General features: G+C 36.5%; 1 protein-coding gene across 4 annotated transcripts; it reads right to left on the reverse strand.

Moving 5' to 3' along the window:
• Window positions 1-515: 515 nt before the first annotated feature.
• On the reverse strand, window positions 516-14115 carry LOC115919806. Of its 4 annotated transcripts, XM_030974060.1 has the most exons (10): window positions 13599-14115; window positions 11224-11769; window positions 10554-10662; window positions 9928-10066; window positions 8990-9182; window positions 8077-8484; window positions 7019-7429; window positions 3883-5842; window positions 3037-3120; window positions 516-2541 (listed from the first exon to the last, which is right to left on the reverse strand). In XM_030974060.1, exons 3-10 carry the CDS (start codon window positions 10660-10662, stop codon window positions 2279-2281), a joined length of 3567 nt encoding a protein of 1188 aa, XP_030829920.1. In that variant the 5' UTR covers window positions 11224-11769; window positions 13599-14115; the 3' UTR covers window positions 516-2278. The 4 variants fall into 4 exon arrangements, with proteins under 4 accessions (XP_030829920.1, XP_030829921.1, XP_030829919.1 ...); XM_030974061.1 differs by lacking the exon at window positions 11224-11769 and having other exon boundaries at window positions 9928-9940; XM_030974059.1 differs by lacking the exon at window positions 11224-11769.
• Between the last annotated feature and the right edge of the window lie 5116 nt (window positions 14116-19231).

A 19231-nucleotide genomic window follows, 5' to 3' on the forward strand; every position in this document is an offset into this window, starting at 1 on the left:
AAAAGAACTTAAACTACCCATCAATGTACCACAGGTATAACTAGCTAAACTGCTCATTGGGTAGCTAGTAACAAGTAAATATTTCATTTGGTGGCCTCAAGAATTTCATACTGTTTTTTTAGACTCGAGATAGGTTGTGACTACAAGCCTTCAAAGTAATTGTCCATCAATAGAAACTTATAAATACAAATAACAAATATGCCTAACCATTTTTCAAAATATACTGTTAACACATAACCTTTTTTGTAAATACAAACATAACACTGACAGTGGCAGATTCAGGAGTGGGTTTGGCACCCCCCCCCCCCCCCCCCCTCAGAAAAAATTGTGTTTTTCAATCTTGTCTGTGTGTGGTTACAAGAATATTTTGTGTGAGCCTGAATTACACCCTTGTTGTTGTTGAAAATGTAAGAACCTTTGTATTAAATTGTTAACCCCCCCCCCCAACCCCCACCCTAGCTAAGCAGGGTTAGGACTATACAGACAGAAACAAGTTCATTTGTTCCGTGTAAATCAGTCTGAATCTGTCACTGCCATTATATTTTTAGTAAAAAGAACTACATAACACATAAAAATTTTAGCCCAAAATTCTAACGTTGAAAGTGCAATAACAAACTGTATGACTTGAGTCATAGAGCATATATTGAACTACAAAATAAATGTGGGATTCACACTTAAAAAGTCAAGGAACCAACTGTTTCCTTTCATACTGAACTGAAAGATAACATATCTCTAACAATTTTAAAGTTATTCTAGACTTATAAAATAATCTCTTTTACTCAAAATTATGGCTTTTTTATCATTAAATATACCAATTACCAAGAGATGTAGATTAGATCTGTCAATCAGAGTGAAGTAATTTTGTTACTATCAAGTTGTTAGCATTTTATCTCACTCCACAACTGTAGTATAAAGGACGTCCATATTTGTTGTAATATTTCTAAAAGCCCCAGTGCATATGAGAACCTCTTTAACAAACTTAAGATGATTATTTTCATATATATAAACGTTATAATGCGTTGACATACAGGTACTGTACATGTTTATTCTTTGCCCCTAAATCCTGGTCAGCATACTGATAAAGCTGAAAACTAGTTTACTGATTAAAAAGAAATTAAACATATATGATCCATGTGCTTTAAGTAATATAAAACGATACTTGTGACATAATTTATGTCTTTAAATTCCTTGCTCATACACAGTATACATACAGTCTTCATTTATACCATATTACATCTTTGAAATCTACAGTGCTTAAATCAATTGCATCAATTAAATGAGGTGAATTGCTATTAAACGCATTTATCTACACAAAATAATGTTGAAGTCGTACATATATTATGTGGAGAGGATTTATATAACTTTCATTAAAAACCAAATGATGAAACTGTTAGGGAACATTTGTTTCTTTCATACTGATCTAGAACAAATGAAACCATAATATATAAATTTAGATTTCAAGTGAAGAGCATGAAATATTCTATATACCTATAATTATTGCTTCTCTTATATGAAGTTCCCATCCATCACCCTTCATATAATGAATGGGCAAAGTCATGTCACCAAGTTGCTGAATTAACAGTTTTTCACTCGATAGCTTTTTACTTCAATAGAGCTACACTACATGAACTTCCATACCGACTGTAGATATTTTACATAAACAAAAGGAAATCTATTTGTTGGTGCAACATTTCTCGAAACCCAATTAAATGTGACTACACATTTTCAAAGTCTCAACTTTAAATAGAATCACAAAAGAAACAGGACATACAGACTACTTCCATAATATGAATCTTTCACGTATGAACTAAAGTAATCAATGAAATCAACTGAGGGTATCCCACATTTAACTAGTGACTGCATTATCTACTCCAAAAAAATCAACAATAAATTTTGTCTTTAGGGTTTGATAAAATCTCATAATGCATACATGAGCAGCATTACAATACATTACACATTTCTCCTGTACATGTATATCATCAGTTCTGAACCTAAACCTTCATGTATGAACTTAACAAATCAATTCCAAAAGGGAGGAGGGAGAAGGGATCTTGCCGAATTTCAAGTCAGGCAACAAACATATCTTTTTTCTGTCTAACTTAAGTGCCCCAATTATTTTGCATATATGTACAAGCACACAATGATAACAAATCATTTGGCAACAGCCTGACACGATAAGTCCATTGCCACATCCCCCTCCCCTCCCCTTTTGGGAGAAATGTCACAATGTCTACAGGTATATATAATATGTATCATGATGAGCATTCATAAATGTACTTTACATCTTCAAGAATCCCATTACATCCTTCTTCCGAATCTGGTTTCGAACGAAATCTTTCACGTTGGTCCAAGATCGATCCCGAAAGGTTTGTGGCTCTGCATTGAAGAGTTTCAAAATATGTGCCTTTCCTGGTAGGGTACGTCTTAGGAGAAATGAGCCCAAATGGTCTGCGACAGTTGTCTTCTCTTTCAAAGTCCAGACTTTCCTGATTGGATGATTCTCAGAAGGACTTTTTGATTTCCCAGAGTAGGCACTACAGTCTGTTTACCAAGGAGAATATATATCTTTTAAACCTTCAATCAGAAAATATATTTCATTTTGAGACAAAACAGCACATATAGCCCTACGTCCATGCCTTTGGCTCCCAGATAGAATAGAGTGAAACTGTCATGAAACATAAAACTAGAACTACATGTATACATTATTCAAGTGAAAAAAACCCAGTACCATTTTTTGGTGGAAAATAATATAACCCTACATGTTGTATTAACAGGAAATCTCTCTCTCTCTCTCTCTCTCTCTCTCTCTATATATATATATATGTGAAGTATATGTGAAGAAAATATGCTTCGGTCGATTCATCAAGTACTGGGTGTTCTATTTTTGTTAGGACAAATAATGAAACGTTCAAATAGTGCAACTGTATTCTAACAATCATAATTCAATCAATTAAAGCAGCCCTGACTCAAAGAAACTATATGCACCACTGGCTTTCAGCTACTGACTAGGATTTGACTTTCTCTTGTTTAACATACCTTCTGTCCTCACAGTCACCAAAGGTGAATCATCAGACTGCACATCTTCACCCTCAGAATCTGACTCGGCATCAGTGATGTACTCTACAAAAAATCAAAAGAAATATTTATTATTAGCATAAGTAATGTTATATCAGGCCCTTAACAGTGTTTTTATGTGTATACAAATATTCTGAAAAAGTATTTTTCTACATGAAAGGAATTAGCCTCATAGAATTATTTAGGACAAACTAACAACAGGAATGAAATTCATGCATGTCTTATATATAATTAATTTATAGTTTCAGTAATAAACATTTTAATTCATTATGAACACAACATGGTTCGACATGATTACAATGCTTAGCTCACGACAGATGCATGCAGATTTCTCTCTCTTTCAATCTTTTGGACATCTATCAAACAGTCTTGCACAAAATCGCCAATTATGCACCCCCAAAAATATCTTAATTATTCATCTACTTTTTTTCTTTGTTAAGGGTCCTACGGTTCTGTATCCCTTTTTATAAAGATATATTGAATATGAAAAAGAAAATCAAATTTATTAGTTTGAAATTGCTGGAATATACATGTTTATGTTCAATACATTGTTGTTGTGTTTTTTCTGTTACTTTGATTGCTACTATTATGTACATGTATTCATGAAGGACACCATGGAAGAACAGCGGTATTATATTGATACTCAGCTGGAATGGGCCATCCGCCATATTTTTATTCAATTTACACTATGTATTATGTATTATTGATTTATGAAAATAAAAGCAAACAAAACCTGCACGTTTTTCTACTCTAGTTGTTCTTTGCAGTTTGCATGAAGAATTCAAAAGAAAATATTATGCACTTTACCTTCACTGGGATCCAACTGCACTTCCTCTAGTCCTTTATTGGCAAGACCTTCAAGATCTCCCCTCTCCATCTTCAGAAGAACTTTTGAAACCTTCGCCAGTTGCACTGTTGAATCTGGGAGTCTATAGTATTCCCGATGCGTTCTGATGTCATGCCCAAGGAAATTAGCTAAGACATCTAGCTCATTTTCCTTTAAATTCATAATCTGGGCTACAGTGGCAATTTGCTTTCTCAGATGTGTTGCTCTGAGATGTTCTGGATGTTCAGCATTACATTTGGTGGAATGAACACGGATAGCATCGCATGCTCTCCGGTGCCCTTCCCCTGATCCAGCAAACACATATGTGTTGCTCTCCTCGATGCCAGCCTCACATCTCCTCTCTTTCAACAAGTCCATTGCCCTCTTCATTGTCGTTGTCAAAAGTACAGGCACCGTCCTCAAACGTTTTCCCACGATTTCGACTCTCCATAGAACTCGACAAAGTGCTCTCTCCCACTTGCTGAGAGCACCATCAATTATACCACCTTCTCCTTGCGAGCAATTTTCATAATCTTGCATGGTCATTTTTGAGACCTCTCCAGGTCTTTTCCTGTTGAAGACAACAATATGTGCCAGCAGTACTTCAGAAAGATTATGCCATTCATGTGCAATTCTGTTGGTGTTGCTCTCTTTCTCAAGCCCATTCAATTTTGCATGCATTTCTCCCTTGAGATGTTTCGCAAATTTGACTACATCTTCGGTAAGTGGCAACAACTTTGGGTTATTTCTTCTTCCTTCTTGAAGACTTCTTAGTGCATGGTGAGTTACATAGCTCCCCCATTGAAGGTCATACAGGGTCAAGAATGCCTTGCAACTTTTCTTGATGGCAGAGTTCTGCGTCATAATGGCTTTTCCTTGTAGAATCTCGCAACAAGTCTTCAGACCGTGTCCGATCTTTAATGCAAGACTGGGGGTTTTGTAGACATTGTTTTCAGCACAAAATCCTGCAGCCAGTTTTGTAGCAGACGTCACTGCAACAAACTTCTCAGGACGTATGAGACTTGCAAGATCGACATTGGTCTCCCCTGTCATTGATCTGTACTCGAGGACCATTCTTCCTAACTCCCTTGACCGTTGCCTGATATAGTTCTCTTGGTCTCTGCTATGTCCATGTTTCATGGTTAACTTCTCAGCAAATTTTGTTATTAGGTCATCCGACCTGACCACAGCGGCTATATTGTCATCGATCATGTTCGACAGGATTTCAATGGTTCTCGTATCCACCCCAGGAGTATTTGGTAGCAGCATTTTGGCAGCACGCACTTTTCCTCGTTTCTTTGTTTTCCCAGATGGTATACTATCAAGTATCTGGCTGCACTTGTGTTTCCACAATTCTGTCTTCGTGATAAAACCATAACAGTTTGAGCAGGGAACGTAATCTGATGGATCTGACTTGTCTGCTGGCCTGTGAACAACAATGAGTTCTCCAACTCCCTTCTTCAGGACAGAGATATTGTGTAGGTAGTTTCCATAATTGCGCATTAGTGTCAATTGTCTCACTTTATCCTTTTGGTCTTCACTAGAAAGCCATTTCTGCACCTGTGGTTCGTTTCTGTGTTTGGGAGTTTGTAAATGGCGAGGTAATTTCTTCTGAGGTTCCATGCAGAAAGGACAATATTGGACTTTATCCCAGCTTTTACTTCTTCCATTTGCTGTGGCATTCACTTGTATCCCTGAAGACCTACTGCAGGCATGCAATACTGCTTTTGAGGTGCTGTCTACATGATTCTCACTGGTTGATGCTTCATCTTCATGAGTGGGTAGACAACCACGATGAATATTAAAAGATCCAGGGATAGGAACGACAGGACTCATCTCCCTTTCCCCAACATCATCATCAGATTCCGGTATGTAATCCGGGTCAGAATCATCTGTTAGATCTGTAGTAGTTTCCGACAGGTCTGACACCTCTGACATGGCCTGAAAAAAAAAACAGTAAGAGAAACTGAAATTAGAGTCGATATAGAAAGCAAACATCAAATATCTCCTGCTGAATTAAAAATGTAAGTACACTATTAAGGCAAATTATGTTTTATAGGTCCCCTGACATGCATGTTTACTTCTATGCTGGGTCTGCATGATAGATCAACAAACCATTAACTGTTTTATCTTAATGTGTATTATGTATGTTTTTAAAGATTTTTTGTGTGCATTTTTCTAGACCCTAATTGTTAAAGTCCCACCCTGCAAAATCCTCCAGATCAAACTGTGCCTATTGTGAAGTTTTCTGCCAGCTTAGATAAAAGAGTACAATATTATACACCAATAATACCATAGGTGCATCATCAACTGGTTCTTGAGATAATGTGATCACAAGCTATTTTTGCATACAGAATGAGCCCTGTGACCTTTGACCTTGTGACCCCAAAATATAATCAGTTATTGATTTTGCGAGATACATACATTGATTTTGCAAGATACATACATGAATTAAGTTTGGCGGGAACCCATCAATCGGTTCTCGAGATAATGCGATCACAAGCTTTGTATGCATACATAATGAGCCCTGTGACCTGTGACCTTGTGACCCCAAAATCTAATCAGTTAATTGGCCTTGCAAGATACATACATGACCCAAGTTTGGAGAAAATCCATCAATCGGTTCTTGAGATAACGCGATCATGAGAACGGACGTACAGACGGGCGGACAGACGGACAACCCAAAAACATAACGCCTCCGAAAACAGTTATTAATGCATTGATCTATAAACCTATTAATCACCACACCCAAAATAAAGGGGATTGATTTTCCTCAAACAACACATGTGTTGGTGTACTGGTGAAAAAAAACCTTCAAGTATGGACTTGCTGAATTAATACGACAAACATGGACCTAGCTATTTAAAACTGTTAAATTTCAATTGGTGTGATTTAAAACCTTCAAATGTGGACTTGCTAATTTAAGCAAACAAACATGGACTTTCACATTCCTGGATATTTATTACTGTATACAATTGCTAATTATGGTAGAGAATGTATTTGTAGTGTATAGGCAAGTAAATATTTGCCCTAAGTATGTTTACATCATTGCCCACATGCAAGGAAATTTATTAAAAACATTCTTCTTAATTAACAAAACATTTTAGAAATACATACATCTAGGCCTTCTGGTCCCTCTTCACTTCCATCTATGACACCTGGGGAATCTGAGTCCGGGTTATAGCAGGCATCAACCTGGCTGCAAGACATGCTGTTACTCAGGGAGTGTACCTCTTGCCTAGCTGTCCCATTATCATCGGATGTTGGTGTGCCACCCTCTTGAGAGTGGGGTAGTAGTTGACTGGTGGATGGTGTTCCTTGGATAGGACACTGGTGAGAGCTTTGGTTGCTGATGTTGTTCATGATTGGCTGTGATGCTGGCTTGGATGTTGCATCTGGCATATAGGGCAGCTTATTGGTGGTAGTGGAGGTGACAATGTCCATGCTGTTGGGTGTCGGCAGCTTGTTTATAGCCGTTTCCTGCATGTTACTGGAGGTGTGCTCCACAATTGGTGTGTGCAATTGGGTCTGAAATTTAAATTAATATTTGAGTTGAGTTTCTGATACACTCTGAAGTAAAACATTTATTGTGACAACTACATAACATTTTGTCTTAAGGCTGCTGCATGCCGAAAACCTATATGAAACATATGAAAAGCATTAATGGCTATATCGCAATATCATCAGCATACCTGCAGTACTCCAGATTTTGTACATGTATGGTGAAAGCCTAAAATCATCAAGAATAATTGGCACAATAGTTTTTTATTTCCTTATAGCCCCAGAAAAGTTAACAAATTTCCAATGGTCCACCTAATTTTATTTCAAACAACACATTTGTTTGTGTACTGGTGAAAAAAACCCCTCAAGTATGGACTTGCTAAATTAATACGACAAACATGGACTCATTTACATGTATTCTAAACTGTTAAATTTCAATTAGTGCAATTTAAAATCTTCAAATGTGGACTTGCTAATTTAAGTAAACAAACATGGACTTTCACATTCCTGGATATTTATTACTGTATCAATATTGCTCATTATGGTAAAGAATGTATTTGTAGTGTATAGGCAAGTAAATATTTGCCCTAAGTATGTTTACATCATTGCCCACATGCAAGGAAATTTATTAAAAACATTCTTCTTAATTAACAAAACATTTTAGAAATACATACATCTAGGCCTTCTGGTCCCTCTTCACTTCCATCTATGACACCTGGGGAATCTGAGTCCGGGTTATAGCAGGCATCAACCTGGCTGCAAGACATGCTGTTACTCAGGGAGTGTACCTCTTGCCTAGCTGTCCCATTATCATCGGATGTTGGTGTGCCACCCTCTTGAGAGTGGGGTAGTAGTTGACTGGTGGATGGTGTTCCTTGGATAGGACACTGGTGAGAGCTTTGGTTGCTGATGTTGTTCATGATTGGCTGTGATGCTGGCTTGGATGTTGCATCTGGCATATAGGGCAGCTTATTGGTGGTAGTAGAGGTGACAATGTCCATGCTGTGGGGTGTCGGCAGCTTCTTGCTAGGCGTTTCCTGCACGTTGATGTTAGTGTGTGGCATGACGTTTGGTGTGGGAGGCTGCAATTTAAATCAATACATGAGTCTGATTTTGGATACACTATGAAGCAAATGTTTATCATGAGAGCGATGTGACGTTTTCTGTATAGTTGTTTGTATATTCCATTATATCATTATTTGCAAAATCTCAATATCGTATAAGAAAAATTATAGTGCTGGAGAATCTACAGTCACCTAAAGCGTACATTTAAATTATCGACTCTAGAGTTGTATGATATTATTGACATAAATATTTGAATACCACTTGTACAAAGTAATTATATAATATTCTTTTTCATCATCTTTTTTTGAAAGTTTTTGAAGTGCTCTCCTTAAAAGGCCCAAGGATTGATAGAGTATAGGGCAGCGTGGAATAAGGGCATCAAGGAAAACTAATGTCCAACATTGTGCGATAGTAAATGGAAAGAACAATAATGATGGAGGTGGTAAATTAGCTTTTGCAAAAACTGGATAATGTTCATATTTCACCAGTAAATACAAAATAAAACAAAGTGTAATATCGTACCTGCCGCCATGGCAAATCCTTAGTGCCGTAATCGTATCGTATTTCCTCCCCCACCTGAATATCGTCACATGCAAACAGACACAGATGTGGACTTGAGTCATGCAGGATGATTTTCTTCATTACAGAATTTGGTGCCTTATGATCATCATTAATCCAACGGCCTAACCCCGCCTCTGGATCAGATGCATCAATGCTGCAGTCGCAAGATAAATGAAAAAAGATTGCATGCTTAGAGGTAGCATGAAACTATACTGAACAAAATACAGCTCAAATAGACCTGTGTACAAATGTTAGAGTTAAGGCTCATATTTCAAAATAAAAGTTATAACTAATACATACCAGTATTTTTGTTGTTGTAAATATTTGCAAGCCCTGGCATTTCCAGCCCTAATTGGCAAGTACAATTAATGAAGAATGGCATGAAATTTATAAGTGACCTATTTTATCAATAGAACGTCGGAATTTAATGATGAGAGGGGGAAATGAAAAGATTTTTGGTTGATCGATACAAAACTATGACCCCCACTATTTTCAGTACCAGGGTGATTTTTTTGCCCAAATTTGAACCCTCTTCTGAAAATACTTGAGAATAACATACAAAATGCAAGTAAATCATTATTCCACCAAATTATAGCTACATATTACCCTTCGTGATCACATGCATGGTCTAGCTCATTTTCATCATTGCAGAAAAGGTTTTAAATACTTTGATAAGGCACACAGGCCACACCTATTCCATCATATCTTCTTAAAAAAAACTCTACAAATGTTTATGGTATCATTGCAGAAATCATGAACACAAATAATTCAAGTCACTATAATTGATCTGAAATATAAATAGCAGCATACAGTATGGTAACAAATTGATGAAATAACATAGTTGTAGTTTTCTTTATTTTCATTTTTCTTGAAACAGAAATTAAAGAAACTTTACTAACCTGTAGTTCACACCTGTATGAAGAAAATGAAATGTGTAGTCATTGTCTTCATCTGCATCTAATGTCTCACTGAAAATCCCTCTGTATTCTAGAAGAAAATCACCTTTCTGGAAGTGTTTGCATGTGAAAAGTCCATGACCTGAAGTGGAGTACACATGATATTTTACATTCTAAAGCTTACAAAAATATTCCTTACAATAGTCTGGAAAGTTCGGCTTCGTAAGGCATTAGCTGTTAAAATGGTTCAACAAAGTTTTATGAATTAAATGCGTAATTTGGGTGGCATAAGCATTCCACATAAAGCCATCTATGCCCTCTAATATCCACTACATTTGTCTTCACTCTGCTGCTCTGAAGTTTAAATCTACTAACTTATGAACCATAATTTTGTGAAATCAAAGCTTTGCATTTAATAATTGTACTGGCTTATAATTAATTGCAATTAAGGTACATGTACATGTATCACAAATAGTTAAAACTGTTATAGAAATCGTTCCAATCTACTTTATCCCAGCTCCAAATTACAGTTAATTCGTTGATCACTTGTAAAACATGTATATGCATGTCTAATAAAAATAAAATCGTCTCTGGGAGTTAATGCAATCAAATATTTTGATTTCACCCACCTATTGTCTCATTCACAAACTTTATTTCAAAGCCATCTGGGTCTTTTTCAGCCCTGCACCATTTCTCTACCTGTTGATGCGGTGCAACACGGCGGCGTCTGGTTGTCATCTAATGATAAAAAGAAGACAAGAGAAGGTGATGCATGTAAATCATAAGTTGGGTCTGGTCTAAGGACCATTCGCAATTTTCAAGACTATCTTTCCTTGATATTCTTTCTTGCATGTAGGCCTAAGTCAAGTCTATATATCTAGCCCGAGACAGTTATACTGTGGAAGCAGGATTGCTCTGCTAATTCTAACCAGCCAGCTTGCATGCATGGACTTATGACAGACCTTGCAAAGAGTTCAGATGCTCTTTTGATGACCAGAATGAGATCCAAATCCTAACTGGGATTACCTTTAATTTAGTTTGTTACTGTCAACAAAAGGAACATAAAATACATGTACAAGAAGCATTTTACAAGCTTTAATTTGTAAATTACTATTTTGTAATGATTTTGTACATATAAATCTAGGAAATGTTCTTAAATCACATTGTAGTGTCCTCTATTCTTCTTCACAAACTAGTCAATAAAAATGTGTACATGATTTGAATGCAGAAACTTAATGAGGTATGTAATATTGCAATTACTGTCCAAATGAGGATAACTTCATTAACTTAATAGCTCACCTCAACATATTTTCTTTTGGAGAGAAGAAAATGGATAGCTAGTATAGCAGGGATAGAAACATTACGTTCAGAACATGCATACACAGACAAAGAAGATGAAGACAAACATTTAAAGAAAAAGATACGATACGACCATGATAATGTAAAGAAAACAAAGAATGATCAAGAGATGGAGAAAAAAGAAGACAAAGCACTGACAAGACAATCCATGTAGTGGATCATCATTTGCAGAAGAAGAAGCATGCAGGGGCAGAGAAGATGGAGGATGACAGGGATGAAAAGATGGAGGATGACAGGGATGAAAAGATGGAGGGTGACAGGGATGAAAAGATGGAGTAGGGCAAAGACCAATGCTGGGGAGAGTAGAAGAAGGCAGATCAGAGATAGAAAGTTCAAAAAGTGAGAGCAGTGACTGAGTAGACTGATGAAGAGATGGATCGGAAGGTTTTGAACTGCTTGATGTAACAGACGGAATAGAAGACAACGAAGAAGAACGAGAAGGAGGAGGAGGAGGGGGAGGAAGATCATCCATAGTCATTGTTTTAGCTGTGGAAAATAAAGAGGGTGAAAATTTGAAGAAAAAAAACAATAAAAACCTAAATTTGACTGTTATGATTTAGGGTTGATTCTAAAGTTAAATAAATGCTTAAGACTAGTATTAAGTTAAGCCAAACAAACTCTAAACAACAGAAACTAGACTAGGTTTACAGATCTATCTCAACCTTTTCTAGTGATTGTTAGGTGGGCATCAAATATCGTGCAGTCTTTCGCTTCAATAAGGATCTAGATTCTACTGGTCTATAAGTAATGTTCCTTCTAAGCTCTTACATCTGTAAAAGTTCATTTTTCATCATTGTCAGATTGAAGATAAACACACTGCAGATATCAGAGTGGTGTGCAACGTAGTCAATAATGCTAATGGCGAAAACAGACTTCAATTCAAATGCAGAAATTAATAATAATAATAATAATAATAGTTTGTCCTTATATAGCGCATTTCAGGACCACAGGCTCTCTCAATGTGCTTTACAGATATATATTAATACCCGGGTCACACTTTGTATGCATATTCTCCGCTCCCTGGGGAGCATTCCAGCCAGTCGCCATTTTACAAGCGCCACTTGCTAATCAAACCACATTAACTTTTGCATCCTACTGGGTACTCATTTAACACCTGGGTGGAGAGTGGCAAATGTAGATCAATGTCTTGCCAAAGGACATTAGTGCCGCGGCAGGACTTGAACCGCGGACCTAGTGATCCACAGCCCGGTGACATATTCACTCGACCAAGACACCTCAAATTAAGGTAGAGGTCTAGCTGGTAAAGATGAAAAATAAAGAGCCTATATCTGAGGTGAGGGGGATTTATTATTACAGGTTTAGATCGATCTAGATCATGTTTATTTTTTTATCTCACTGGATCATTATCAGTTCAATTCATAGTCGGATAGAAATGTGTCTAGTCTAACTTTAACTAACGTACTGGTACGTGCGATGACATTATTGCCTAAGAAAAGTTAGATTCAATCCAATTTAGATATGATTATGAACACCTTTTTTACTTATTTTTCAGTCAGTTTCTCCAATTTATACATTTACAGTGCATATAAAAAAAAAGCCGATTATACTCCCATTCAAATCAATTCCAGACTAAGTAGATCTCGACTCAATCTACTTTAGACATGAACACCCTTTTTTACTCATTTTTCAGTCAGTTTCTCCAATTTATACAGTTACAGTGCATATAAACATAAGCCGATTATACTCCCATTCAAATCAATTCCTGACTAAATAGATCTAGATCTAGATCTCGACTCAATCTACTTTAGATATGAACACCCTTTTTTACTCATTTTTCAGTCAGTTTCTCTAATACAGTAACAGTGCATTTAAAAAAAAAAGGCTGATTATACTCCCATTCAAATCAATTGCTCTTTTGCATGCATACAAAAGATAGAAGAAAACCGTGGACGTCCACCTTTCCCGGGCGTCCATGGTTAGAAGGTATGTATTCCTGCAAATGTCCACGTTCGCAAAGAGGCCTAGGCCTACTTAAAATCATATTGCTGATTTTATTTCCCCTCTTCTTTTAATTTGGCGCAAGCCATTTTTGGCACTATGGACAAAAAAGGTCAATGTTAACTCAAGCGAGAAGAAATATTTGTTATTTTAGTGGCATTTTATAGAAAAAAAACTAGGCTTTACTCTATGGCTAGGTCTCGAGCACGTTTAAAAATGCCCTTCCTAGACTATTTTGAAAAGTAATTTTGACAGATTTGTCAAAAGTGTTACGTTTTTTAAAATACGTACTGTATTGTCCCAGATTAAGACCTAGCTCTATACTTTTCTTCCATCAAATATATAATTTTACTTACTTTAATTAAAGATATTTGTTGACCATCCGTTTCGGCATCGCCATCAATCAGCATGCAGCTAGCGACTCGAAATGTTACTTGTAGAAGACGGGCACCGCGCCGTTAAGCCGCGGGGCGCGTCCCGTGCAGCTCAGGCCAGAGTACCCGGAAGTCCGACGTCCCCGTCAAGACCTCGCTAACGCGCGTTATCTGAAATCACAAGGTAAAACAGGGACTCCCCTAAACTGATCCAAAGCTGGCAGCAGACGGAAATGAAATCCGCCGATCGAGTAATTTTGTCCCACCGATCATTAATCCTAGTCGGTCGTAATGATATGCACACCGGTGTATCAGATTTGTTAACGGTTATCGTGGACCTAGCTCCAATCGAGTCTCCTATTTGATATGGTACTTGTTTAGCCGTAAAAAGTCATATTAAAGATAAAAGAGAACCGTGGACGTCCACCTTCGCCGGGCGTCCATGGTTAGAAGGTGTGTATTCCTACAAAGGTCCACGTTCGCGGCCATTTACAAACGCACGCACATTCTCACATCAGGGCCTTTGTGGGGCACCTGATTGTGGGGTATTTCTGTGCGTTCCAGATATACCTTGTGGTCCCCTACTAGTGGGGTATGTACAACCTGGCGATAACAACCCGGCGGTGTGCTTACGATGTTACCATAAAAAAGTGTGCAAGTTTTAGCACACGCTCACAAAAAGTCATTTATGGGGTACCACTTCTAGTGCCCCGCAGGGCATAGGACACCGAATATACAGTCATTTGAAAGACTTTACTCTGTGGGGTCCTGAAAAAATACCCCACAAAGTAAAAATGCCTCACAAGGGGTATGTGAAGCGCACATAAAACCCCACAAAAATGCTGAGGTGAGAGCACACACTCACACACACACGAAAGCACGCACACAAAAAAACATGCCCCCATTTTCCACATTTTTGTTATTAAAAAATCTGTAAATTTCTATTTGTAAATATGATCTAGAATCCCTAATAAATGTTAGGCCTACATTTTTTTTTTTTTTTTGGGGGGGGGGGGGAGGGGGGGGGGGGGCAACTGAGTCTTAATAAAATAGTATGGGTTGAGACGCTCCATACACCCCATTGGTGACAAATCTGAGTACCCCACCCCCTCCCCCTAAATAAATGAGTTTGCAAACAAAAGCAAGCATCTATGACACAATCGTAACATTCACAAATAGTACATGGCAATTCCACAATAAGCGACACACATATATCAACTTTGCAAATCACTGAATAAATGTATAATTCATTTATTACATTCAGAATGTTACAAATGTGGACGATCATATGGTTCAAAAGCAGTTAACTTGTTATTGGTTGCACATGGTCTTTAAATGACTGAAATAATCAATATCTAGCCCACATTACATCGGAATTGCTCAAGTACACAAAGTGCACATATACATATTAATTGAATTCATACACAATTGACATTTAACCGGAATGTTAATATTTTGATTGACGTGCCTGTTCTGTATTATTTTCTGTATAACATTCAGGGTGTCCCCCAAAAATCCAGTTACTTCACATCTAATATACGCAAACTATGGATCACAATGGAAAGAGCGATCACAAAAGTTCATTCACTAGCTTTTGTTATAACACTTTTTTTGTTGCAAATTAAGGATGGTAAAAAGTAAATACCAGGCTGAATGAAGTTTTATAATTTTAGGGCGAGTTATTTCTGAATAACTGACCATAAAATCATAAAACTTCATTCAGCCAGGTATATTAAAAAAAACAATCAATGATTTTCCCATATTATACAAGAAGTGACCCCAGCCCTTTTTGTCATCCTATATTAAGCATGTACATTTATGAGATCAAAAACTGTTTTGCTAATAGTCTAGTCATAAAGGCTACAGCTCATACCAACTCGGAATTTATATTCTGAGTAATGTTGATCTATATCTTAACCATAATTTCTAAATTTATGATTATATTATTATGTAAATTGTAATTATTCCAAGAACCCTGTTATATCATATCAGGGTAGAAAAAACAAAGAAATTATCACATGAAAAGCACAGTGCTCTTAACTCCTTTCACAAGTTTTCAATTACATGTATTTATTTGTGAGTAATTAACTACATTCAGCCCAAGGCATTTTGTCCATTCACAGGCCCAAAGAAGGGGGGGGGGGGGCATATATTTGGCTTCACAGTGTCCCCCTCACTAACTCCTTTTATTATCTTCATATTTGGCATGCATGTAGAGTTCATAAAACTATACAATGTCACGGTGCCATGATACACAATAACCCTGTAAATTATTGCCTAAAATATACACACAAAAATCAAGGACAGTGCTTTTATAGGAACAGCACAATCTGAATTAACAGTGACAAAATTAAAAAAGAGATGAAACCAGCAAATGATTTATCAACAGAAACTCACTTCATTGAACCTCAATTTTTATTTACGTGGACACACAATCTCATCTCAAAATGTATGACAGACTTTTCAACATCTTATAATCAGAACTTAGACTCAATACCAAAAACAAAAACAAAAAAAACAACAAAAAAACGTAGTAAATTCATGCATATTTTAACCCTATTGTAACTGATGGAGGGGGGTTCGACCATTGATCATCAATGTTTTGCACAATAGTTATGCATTGTGCAATGGCCTTATCACACAATTTCACAAGTTGTTTTCTCAAAGTTTCAAGCCACTTTAACATGGTTTAAGACATGAACCTTTCAAACAATTTTGCCAAATAGTACATAGAATATCTGAACAAGATACATTAGTATTAAAGGTACTATGTCCCATTTGCAGGCCAACAAAATGAAAAAGTTAAATTCCAACTGCATTTGAAAGATAATACAAATTTAGAACTTCCCTATAAAATGTGGGGCTTGAAAATGTCTTCAAATGGGAAAATAACGACTATTAGTTGTCAAATCGACTTTAGGGCTATAGAGCCCAAAAGTAATAGTCTTGATTTTCAGACAATTGTACCGAATGGTCACACGTTTTATGCTGCGCAAAGAGTCAATCAGTTTAATCTTGGCCATCACAAGAAGTGGGTTACTGGTGTAGACAAATGCTCATGTACCTTTACAGCTCTTTTCAAGTATGTTATACCAAAGAAAAAAAAAAAGCCAGTCAGTCACTCAATAGTGTCTGACAGTGAAGTCTAGCAGGTAAATGTGTTTCCTTACATAATTTGGATATGAGGACACTGCTAACGTTTCAATTTCACAGATAGGACATACATGACATATTCATAATTCCTGCAAAGTTCTACAGCATTTGAGGTTGGCTGCAAAAGGGACATAGTACCTTTAAGTGATTTAGATTTTAAATATATATATATATATATATATATATATATATATATATATATCCTGTGAAGATGGAATACTTCAGTTGATCATGGCTACTGGCAGTTTCATGCAAGAGCAATCAATATATATATATTTTAGGATGCTTGCAAGCTGAGTTACTGAGTCCATTTTCTGCACAAAGTACAGTAGCATGGCATAACAATCAAGTTACATCAATTAATGAATTAACCCCAATGCACATGCCCATGAACGGTGAGTAGCTCAACTGAATAATATAAACATAACATTTAACACAAATCTGATTATCTAATCTTCGAGATTACAGATCTCATCTAGGATTGGCTCTAATTTCTGTACGTCACCTTTTAAACCCAATATGAACCAGCAGCCTTGTATAGCACCACCTCAATTCCTCAACTACTCAAATCTGGCCCGGTTACTAATCCATAATGCAACATTCTGAGCAGTGTAGTCTTATGATATAGGCCCACTAATTCACTACTCAATGCATGCATACCGTAATTATTATGTTACTAAGTAGCAAAAGAAGTACTTATTTTCTCACAATGTTTCAGTTTCCCTGTAATAGGGATAACACCATGTTGCACTGTTGCAGTGCTGTCAGAGGTCACATGGTGAGTTCAAAGGTCGTTTGAGGTCATATGTTAAAATTTATCTGCAAGACTCTCTTGTGGCAAGAAATATTGGAGTCATCAACAAGCTTAAAAGCTTTCTTCCAGCACAGGCACTATCCATGTGGTATTGTGCAATAAATTTACCATATCTTAATTATGAGATTCTGGCATGGGAAATGCCTCTCACACGAGACTCAACAAAGTCATTCTACTTCAGAAAAAAGTACTGAGAATGATATGCAATAAGCCCTTTAGAGCTCATACGGATGAATAGTTTCGTCAGAAACGTATCCTTAAAGTCAGTGACCTTTACAACTATTCCATTCATTTATCAGCTAGATACAGATAGTATACCTTATGTCCTACAAAATAAAATTTATGAGAAATAATACTTTGCATTCCTATAATACTAGACAATCAAATGACTATCACTTAATACCTAAAAGCAGAACAGTATTTTCTAGCAAAACTGTATTTTTCACAGGACCCAAAATCTGAACCGATTTAGAATACTCATCAAAAAATTTCTTCTGAATTCTTATTGATTTAATCAAATATCTCGTGAACTTTATACTTATCCACGGTAGTGTTGATTATTTTAAAGTCAATATCTACATAATTTTGTATATAGTTTATATACATTCATGTTACAATGTTTATATCTATATAAATTTATAGAATTTTGCTGATTATTTTGCTAAATTTATATCATATTACCCTTGTATAAATCTCGATAGGGGGTCTACATCTTACAAGCTATGCTTTTCAGTAGGCCCCTCCACATTTTTTCATTTTATTGGTACGTTTCAAATCTGCATATGTTATGCAGTTGATGTATTTTTTTTCAATGGAAATGTTTTATTATGAAATGTACTTTGATGATTTGTGGAATATGAATATATGAATAAATAAATAAATCAAAATAAATAACTCTGCACATGTTGCTGCAATGGCAAACAAAATTTAGGATATATTCGTGCCTTCAGAGGTCACATGGTGAAGTCATAGGTCATTTCAGGTAAAACGTTTAAAGTTTACCTGTATGACTCTCATATACAATTCTCATGGATGGCAAGGGAGATCGCGATATTTCTAGTCATTTTCACAAGTGGTCGAGACACAACATCGCTAATGCCTTGTTATTAGGTAAGGTTCATTAGCATTTAAACCTTTTTATTTTTATTTTTTTATGGATGTTGATTATCATGAAAGTGAGACTAAAAAGGGAAAAAGTATCACAAAATCAGGCAATTGTTAGCAAATAAGAAATAGCTTTCAAGGTGGTAATTTGTTTGCAAAGATATGACATCAGCAGAATTAAAAAACAAAAGTCATAACTATCCCAAATATAGTCCAAATAATACTTTTTTGGGACACATCCAGTGCATAATGACAGCTTAGGTGACTTACCAAAAGATAAAGCTGCGGCCCACTGCGGGAAAACCGCAAAACAGCATTTTATACCGGATGTACTAATCCCCTCCTAAGTCTTTGGAAGAATTATAGAGGATCGGTATATCTGGCATATAATCCCGCTGTGCCTTATTCATGCAGCGGGCCACGGCTTCTGGTATATAATCTTCTGGTAATTCGCCTGAAGATGAAGGTGTTTGGTTGAGCATACTCAATTATTTTGCACTATGTGTCTTCCCTAAAGATTGGCACATAGTCACTGCAAGTCCAA

This window comes from Strongylocentrotus purpuratus, unplaced genomic scaffold (genome assembly GCF_000002235.5).
Source record: "Strongylocentrotus purpuratus isolate Spur 01 unplaced genomic scaffold, Spur_5.0 spur5_scaffold_7, whole genome shotgun sequence".
NCBI lineage: Eukaryota > Metazoa > Echinodermata > Echinoidea > Camarodonta > Strongylocentrotidae > Strongylocentrotus > Strongylocentrotus purpuratus.